This window comes from Xenopus laevis, chromosome 2L (assembly GCF_017654675.1).
Source record: "Xenopus laevis strain J_2021 chromosome 2L, Xenopus_laevis_v10.1, whole genome shotgun sequence".
NCBI classification, from domain to species: Eukaryota; Metazoa; Chordata; class Amphibia; order Anura; family Pipidae; genus Xenopus; species Xenopus laevis.
The window spans coordinates 146,699,170-146,708,652 of record NC_054373.1 but is presented as its reverse complement, the minus strand read 5'-3'; the positions used below and the strand labels follow the sequence as shown (position 1 = coordinate 146,708,652).

The 9,483-nt window shown below is 37.0% G+C and overlaps 1 protein-coding gene across 1 annotated transcript in view; it reads right to left on the bottom strand.

Annotated features, from left to right (window-relative positions):
• lrp1.L (LDL receptor related protein 1 L homeolog) overlaps positions 1-9,483 on the bottom strand; it is a 189,981-nt gene that overhangs the window by 69,610 nt on the left and 110,888 nt on the right. Inside the window, 2 exon segments of the mRNA XM_018247455.2 lie at positions 93-297; positions 3,138-3,335. Coding sequence (XP_018102944.1) covers positions 93-297; positions 3,138-3,335 — 403 coding nt within the window.

The window sequence follows — 9,483 nt, the reverse complement described above, 5'->3', positions numbered from 1 at the left end:
ATTTTCAAAACCTTATGCCCCTCTCAGGGGTTAAAAAGAAAAGATAACACAAAACAAACAATTCGATTAGCTTGTACTTAGTGAGTACAAACCCATTACGAGGGTCTAAAGCGATGGCTCGAGGGTGTTCGATGTCTCCAGCCAGCAGGGTAGTCCTCATTGTGCCATTCAACTTGGCGACTTCAATCTGGTCGAGGTTGCTTTCCACCCAGTAGATGTTTCCAGCAATCCAATCTACAGCCAAGCCCTCAGGGGTCGCCAGTCCATACTGAATGATGACCTCAAAACTAGTAAGAGCTATAGGAAAAAATAAGGAAATGCAAACATTACAGGGATTCTGTCATGGGAAAGCATGTTTTTCTTTACAAAATATATCAGTCAATAGTGCTCCTCCCAACAGAATCCTGCAGTGAGATACATTTTTCAAAAGAGCAAACAGATTTTTTAATATTTTATTTGAAATCTGACATGGAGCTAGACATGTTGTCAGTTTTCCAGGTGCCCCCAGTCACGTGACTTGTGCTCTGCTAAACTTCAGTCACTCTTTACTGCTGCACTGCAACTTGGAGTGACCCCTCCCCCCAAAGGCCTTTAGCAAAACAATAGGAATGTAATAATATAACAGCTCCTTGGTAAATATGAAAATAGCACTCAATTAAAAATCCAAGTCCCACTGCAACTCCTCCAGTTACACTGAGTGGGAGAAACAACAGCCTGTCAGAAAGCAGTTCCAATGTGAAGTGCTGTCTCTTTCTGAAATCACATGACCTAAGATGGCTGCCTACACACCAATATTACAACTGAAAAAATGAAGAATAAGGTTGAAGAATAAAATGTTAAATGGTAGAATGAATTATATTTACACAGTGTAATTTAGTAAACCATACCATAAAAATCATGACAGTATCCCTTTAAATTTGGGGTTAATACTTATTCTTGACTCTTGAAAAATGATTTTGCTTGACTCTTGTAATACAAAGTATTGGTATTTCTAATTCAATAATTTACTATCTATCAAGAGTTGTATGACTACTAAGAGTTATAGTAGTCATACAAGGTCTGAGTAACAACACACTGATTCTCACGATCCCACTTTCAAAACATTTGTTACTTTTAATGCAAACATTCATATATGAGAAGGGTTGTCCAATGCTACCATAATAGCCTTTAGATTCATATATATTACCACTTTGACCACAAATGTACATTCATAATCAACTACTGTGCATATGTCTGTGTACTGTGCCTCTGGCAATGGCAAAATTAAAGTAACATTCTTTAGGTCTTTTACAGAGACTACGGAGCTGAAGATTGCTCCCAACATTCTCAGCCGGTCACCGACTGTTAACTCTTATGTGTAGTACTTCACTAATGACTGGCCTCGATTTATGATCCCTTTCTTAAAAAGAGCCTGAATATGGGTAGACTCTCACTGTCAGAGGCAGACTGGACTCAGCTGACAAGGAAGCATTTCATCAGGTAATAAAGGGCCCTGTCAATACACATTTTTGGTATGCTACAGACTAACCTGCCTGTTTAGGACTAAAGGACAATTTGCATTTTGTTTTCCCCTTCTTCCTCCTCCCTGTAATTGCCACCAGACTATAATTAGCATTAAAAGCAAGTTCTGAATGCTAATTAACTCTTGTATCATGATGAATGTTTTCCAGCTAGAAAGGGTATCATTAGAAGCGCTTAATGTGAAATCCGGACTAGACGCCTCTCTAGGCGGGGTGTTGACTTTTGGTAATAGACTCAGACACTTCATTATCAATGCTTTTCCAGGATAAACTTACCCTCTGCCAGGCATTCCTCTATACTACTCAACACACAGAGCTCTGCCGGCATCAAACACATGTGGTAAGAACATGACATCAATGCTAGTATACAATTTTATCTAACGATGGGCTTTAAAGTGGATCCTTTTAAAACCCTATAAAATAATAGACTGTAAATGATTAGTTTGCGTACTGTGCTTTTTTTTTTATCCTTCTTTCAAGTCACATGAACATGTTGGTAGTTTAAAATTGAGCAACTAAACGTAAGCAACAGGATACAAACAAATGAACTCATCCATGCAGTACATAAATCCTGGGCATTGCAAGAGTCAAGCTTGTAACATGTATATTATCTATCGGATAATAAGGGTGTCACAGATTCAGCTTTGGGGCCTATTATCTGAAAATCTGTTAGCCAGAAGGAGTCCTATTTAAAGAAACAATTTTTCATTTTTTTTAAAAAAAATAAATTATTTTTCTGTAATAGAGTGCAGGTATGGGATCCATTATCCAGAAACCAGTTGTCCAGAAAGCTCTAATTTACACAATGACTCAATTTCATCCAAATCTTATTTTTTTAAATTATTTTCTTTTTTAAAGTTTTTATCTATTTTTATTTTTTTTACATTTTTTAGGGAAGGGGTTACAAGGGGATTAAAACAACAAACAAAACATAACATGGTTCACAAGCAAAATTGAGTTATAATATAACTTCACAGTATCTCAGTATGCAAGAGTACAGTAGTACACCTAACTTGCGCTGAAAACATATAACTGTCGTCATGTCCCCCAATCTTGGGGCAGAGGATTTGTAAAGGGGTTAATCTCTGTCCTGCCAAGGGGGGGGGGGGGTTAATCCGGAATATCCACCAGGTTTATGTCTAGCCATGGGATCCATAACTTTTCAAACTTTGCAGGGCATCCTCAGCCACATATGTGAGCTAATGGGATGGTAAAGCTTTAAAAGTGTCACCTTTTTCTCTGTAATAATAAATCAGTACCTTGTACTTAATGCCAACAAAGATATAATTAATCTTTATTGAGAGCAAAACAAAACTGTTAGGTTTATTTAATGTTTAAATTATTTTTTAGTACACAAAGTATGGAGATCCAAATTACAGAAAGATCCATTCATTATCCAGAAAACCCCAGTTCCCAAGCATTCTGGATAACAGGTCCCATACATGCATCATCTACAACATGTTAACAAAGCTACAGTAGTATCCACGCTGACGGTAAAACAACCTAGTGTTCTTTTTTTAATGTTTTGCAGCCCTAAAGCATTTGAGATTATAGCCCCTGTACTTATATATTGTTCGGTCTTTGCAAAAACTTGTTGGGGCAGGAAGTGCGACTTACCACCACTTTCAGACAGTTTTCCACGATATATCTTGTCCTCCACCACATCTGTCCAGTAGAGGGTGCTCTCATTCAAGTGGAAATCCAAGGCAATGGTGTTTCGTAGACCAGGCACGAGGACACTATAATCCCACTTGTTCAAATCAATACGTCGAATCTCATGGCGATTTGAATATATGATGAATGGTTTAAAGGGATCTGGAAAAAGTGATTGCATAAAACAAGGTTATTCTGACATCCCCTCAAAAGAGAAAAAGTGCTCATGACAGGCATGCCTTGTAGTTATACTTTCCTATAAACTTTAGATTTCAACAGAACGAGATTGTAAAAAAATGCTATTTTCCGGACACTGTTTCAGAAGGTTCATTTTATCAGTTTTTTTTTTTGAGTGTGTCATTTGCATCACTTAATTCTTAAGTGAATGATATTATGGCTGGGAATTTAGGCATTTGCACGGCTGTTCAGACATGTGAGGACCCTGTGGTTCTGCAACACTCAGCTGTGAAAAGCCGAGTTACCATAATATAAAGCAGCAGCAGGAAACAGCCATAAATCATCCTCGCCTGCTATGAAAGAAAAAAATGTCATCTGAAAAGGCTATTTACATATCCACGCTATGAATTATTGTAAAAGAGAACCATAGTCAAAGAATGTCATGCTCCAATGTGAACGGATATTTTTATAATACACAAAAGCCATGAATATCCTGTAAATATATCGTTATAAACGGTGAGTTTCTGTCACATTACTCACTAAAACTTGTGTATTATAATAAATAAAATACCCCCAGTTGCAAAATATGAGGATATTAGAAGTAACCTCGGAGTTCCGTGAACTATATATGGTCATGGAACTCCTCGGTGACTTATAATATCCTTATATTTTACAATAGGGGGTACTCTATTCACTATATAATACACAAAAGCCATGAATATCCTTTAAATTACATCCTTATAAACGTTGACTAGTGATGTCATTAGCGATGGGCGAATTTGGGGCATTTAGATTTGCCTAAAAATTTGCAAATTGCCCGTGAAATGGTTTCGGCGACTAGTTTATTAGGCCGGTGTCCGTTTTTGTCGAAATTGCCCTGGCGTCCAATTTTTTTGATGCTGGCGAATTTTTGTGCCGGTTTTCACTAATTTATTCGCCACAAATTCACGCCTGGCGAATAAATTCGCCCATCACTAGATGTCATCAGTTATAAATGGTGAGTAGTGATAACTCCTAAAACTTGTGTATTATAATAAATAAAGTACCCCATGTTGGAAAATATGGAGGATATTAGAAGTCACCTCGGAGTTCCATGACCTGTATATGGCCATGGAACTCCTCGGTGACTTATAATATCCTTTTATTTTACAATAGGAGGTACTTTATTCACTATATCATTCAAGTATTTATTAAAACAACTCAGACTTAAGGTACCTGAAACAGAGGTTATAAGCTTTTTTCATGGGTAGAATTAAGCAGTTACTTCTTTTTGATAATACAGCAAATTCAGCTAAGTTCTTAAAATTTAATAACATTAAAAATCACTAGGTAAATATTCACACACCCTACAAATTCACACACCCTGTCACAAATACTAACACCCTTTTTCTCCCTGAGGTTAACGCTGGGCTGTGTCCCAGATTTGTCAAAAAAGTTGACTTTTAGTCCGTACTTGGTAAAAACTTCTTTGGCAAGAATCCGATTTCCCAAATACTGGCACTCTAGAATATTCTGCTGCTAAGAGGTATAGATCTGCAAAAGTTAGAGATTTCCCTCCCTGAATATTTACATAACTCTTCTACACCCTGCAGATCTAATATCTCCCCAGAGATTTTCATAAACAGGATATTTTATTGGGCAGTTCCACTAACATAAAAACAAATTAAGAATTTGCTAATGTATTTTTTTCCTGCGTTTTCCAATGGGTTAAAACATTATTATTACAAATTCCCCTTTGCAAACACAAGTCCTTCCTGACTGAGGCTTTCCACTCCTACCCCTTAAGAAAAACATAGACTTTTGATAAGAAATTGAAAAACTTGCTTCAATCACCCTGGGAAAATTCTGAAAATCCTTAAATGAATTCCATACAAACTCACTTTGACAATTACACACAAAAAAATTAAAAAAACTAATCTTAGAAACAAGCATTCTTTAAAGGGATTGTTCACCTTTAAATTAACATTGAGGGGCAAATTCATCAAGGGTCGAATATCGAGGGTTAATTAACCCTCGCTATTCGTCTGGGAATGAAAATCCTTCGACTTCGAATATCGAAGTCGAAGGATTTTGCGCAAATACTTCGATCGAACAATCGAAGGAATAATTGTTCGATCGAACAATTAAATCCTTCAAATCAAACGATTCGAAGGATTATAATCCAACGATCGAAGGATTATCCTTCGACCGAAAAAACTAAGCCAAGCCTATGGGGACCTTCCCCATAGGCTAACATTGGGTTCGGTAGCTTTTAGGTGGCGAACTAGGGGAACAAAGTTTTTCCTTAAAGAGACAGTACTTCGACTATCGAATGGTCGAATAGTCAAACGATTTTAAGTTCAAATCCTTTGATTCGAAGTCGAAGGTCGAAGTAGCCCATTCAATTGGTCGAAGTAGCCAAAAAAACACTTCGAAATTTTCTTCTATTCCTTCACTCGAAGTAAATGAATTGGCTCCTGAGTATGACATAGAGAGGGTTATTCTGAGATAATTTGCAATCGGTTTTCATTTTTTATTATTTTTGGTTTTTGACTTATTTAGCTTTTTATTCAGCAGCAAATCATTTAAAAATAGTTAAAACTATAACAAATAAATAATGAAAACCAATTGAAAAGTTGCTTGGATTCAGCCATTCGTTAACCTACTTATAATTAACACCAAGGTGAACCACCCTTTTAAGTACAGGGTCTGTACAAATCATAGCAAGATACCCATGCTCCTGCATTTCGTGTACACTCAATGTGCCTCATGCCCCTGCTCTGTACAGAATTTATACTTAAAGGGATACGGTCATGGGAAAACATGTTTTTTTCAAAACGCATCAGTTAATAGTGCTGCTCCAGCAGAATTCTGCACTGAAATCCATTTTTCAAAAGAGCAAACAGATTTTTTTTATATTCAATTTTGAAATCTGACATGGGGCTAGACATATTGTCAATTTCCCAGCTGGCCCTGGTCATGTGACTTGTGCCTGCACTTTAGGAGAGAAATGCTTTCTGGCAGGCTGCTGTTTTTCCTTCTCAATGTAACTAAAGGAGTCTCAGTGGGAGATGGGTTTTTACTTTTGAGTGTTGTTCTTAGATCTACCAGGCAGCTGTTATCTTGTGTTAGGGAGCTACTATCTGGTTACCTTCCCATTGTTCTTTTGTTTGGCTGCTGGGGGGGGGAAAGGGAGGGGGTGATATCACTTCAACTTGCAGTACAGCAGTAAAGAGTGATTGAAGTTTATCAGAGCACAAGTCACATGACTTGGGGCAGCTGGGAAATTGACAAAATGTTTAGCCCCATGTCAGATTTCAAAATTGAATAAAAAAATAATCTGTTTGCTCTTTTGAGAAATGGATTTCAGTGCAGAATTCTGCTGGAGCAGCACTATTAACTGATTCATTTTGAAAAAAACATTTTTTTCCCCATGACAGTATCCCTTTAAATTTACCAGCAAAGGTTTGAGGCGCCAAACCCCAGCATTAGAACTTGTGCAAGAAGTGATTAGCTTAATATACAATACTACAGCAATACACAAAAAGGAATTGGTGATTCAGATCATTAAAATATTTTAGAAAATTCATCAGAGACTGTGTATATTTCTCTACACAACGATATCTGTCCTATCATAATTACATGCCGCGTGAGCTTTATAAAACTGGGCAATAGAGTGTCTTCAATAAGAAGTGAACCACCATATAGGAAAATATCATCTTTGCTGCCAGTAGGCAGTAAAGGTTTGTTGGAAATATTTGTACTATGAGACATGAGAGTTGGAAAAGGAAAGGGAATAGTCCTATTGCTACAGCTGTTTCATTGTAACCTCCTTGTGCCTCCAGCAGAATATTCTAATAAGGTCACACTGCTGTATAAAGCGATGCAGAGTCTCACCATAAAGATACAGACAGGATAATCAGCTTCTCCAAAAATGCACTGATATGTGTCTGCCTGTGCATGTTGGTGCTATATAAATGAACAATATTAAAAAACACTAAAATAACGCTTTTGCATTTTATTTAAAGGGAACGTCAACCCAAAAAATAGTTTTTGTCTAATACAAGAATACATAATTCTAAGCAACTTTGCAATATACATTTATTACACATTTTAAAGTTATTTGTATATGTATTGCTATTGAAGTGTTTATCCCTTTCTATTCTCTGCCCTGGTGGCTCAGGGTACAATATAAGACAAGGCAACTGATTAACAGACCTGTTATTGAGGGGGAACGAAGACTTTTGCAACACTGTTTCAAAAGTAACAACTAGTAGCTTTCAATAGCAATTAGTTTTAACAAAACAGTAAAAGCACTGAAAATGTTTAATAAATGTATATTGGATGAGGTTTTCTTTTATGAGGCACATTTTTATTCAGACCCGGATTTGTGGAAAGGCAACCTAGGCCCGGGCCTAGGGCGGCAGGTTTTAGGGGGCGGCATGCTGCCCAAACACACACACACATTGGTTCAAAAAACACTGGGGATGTGCTGGAGATCCAATAATTTTTTAAATATCCATGCACCAATCCCCATTGCTTCGGTCCAGATGATGAAAATTTGCACGAATACAGAGGAGGGGACAGGGGCGATGAACGGCAGTGGGCCTAGGGGCGCCCATTACGTAAATCCGGCCCTGTTTTTATTTTGGGGTTGACTTGCTCTTTAACATGGGTAGTTGAGCTTTCAGTATGTTATAGAATGTCCTTTTCTTAGCAGCTTCTGAACTGGTCAGCTTTCCAGCTTTCTAATGTGGGTCACTGGCCCTGGCAACCAAAAACATATTGCTCTGTGAGGCAACAATTAACCCTTTACACATAGGGGCTGATTTATAAAGGGTCGGATTTCAAAGTAATGGGAAATTCGGCAACTTCGAAATTCAAATTCGAATAAAAAAAGACCAACAGAAATTTATTTAAAAAAAAAAATCTAAGTTTTTTTTTTCCGGGTGAATGGGTTGTTTTCGTTCGAATCGCACGAATCGAAATAACAGCGCATTCAATCAAATTTGATTCGAAATTTTTCCAAAAAAAACCTTCCCAATTAACTCCAAACAGGTTCTAGGAGGTCCCCCATAGGCTAAAACAGCAATTCGGCAAGACGTGATAAATTTCGATATTCGAATTTTCTAATTTTTTTTTTTAAAATTGGAATCAAATTTGGACTATTCCCTAGTCGAAGTACAGGTATATGTCTCCAACAGAATCCATTTTATCCAAATAATCAAAATTTTTAAAAATGATTTCCTTTTTCTCTGTAATAATAAAACAGCAGCTTGTTTTTGACCAAGATATAATTAATCCTTATTGGAAGCAAAACCAGCCTATTGGGGTTATTTAATGTTTAAATGAATTTCTAGTAGACTTAAGGCATGAAGACCCAAATTAAGGAAAGATCCGTTATCTGGAAAACCACAGGTCCCGAGCATTCTGGATAACAGGTCCCATACCTGTACACAAAAATTAGCACAAAATTCGAATTTTTTTATTTCATATTTTCACGTCGACCCTTGATAAATCTGCCCCATAAAGTAGCAGTAAAGTTTGTGTAAATCAGATATTTATCTAAAATCTGTTGAATGACTGCATTTAGTTCCATCTGTACAGCAGTTATCAGGTAAGGGTGCCCTACAAAAGCAACATATTCTAATTTTTAATAGGCATAAAAAGTAAAGTACATATGTTTGCCATTAAACGTACTATTACCGCAGTCTGCAAGAGCAAACAAATACAGTATCTTCTATGGCATATCACCGATTTAAGCCCATTATTGCAGAATACAGCGTTAATTAACAAAGCCAATGTAGGCAGAAGAAAGGAAAGACTGTACATATGAAAGTGTACGGAATATATTAATTAACAGACCTGAACTCCAATAATGATTTTAAATATTCATCGGGGGGGGGGATTGAATCTGGGTCAGGGGCCTGCTGCCTAACAGCAGCTGATTAGATGTTCCTGGAATAAAGCAGACTATATATTTTTGCCTTTACAGTTACGTTCTCAAACGCCCATTTCCTTCCCCGTAAAACAAACATTTTATTCCATTGCAAGTTCAAAAAAGCTGGACTGTTACTATCCATGAGAGCTAAAAAATGATCTATGAATCTTCAGAGCAAGCAGAAAGCCCAAATTCTGGCACCTATTTCCTAGA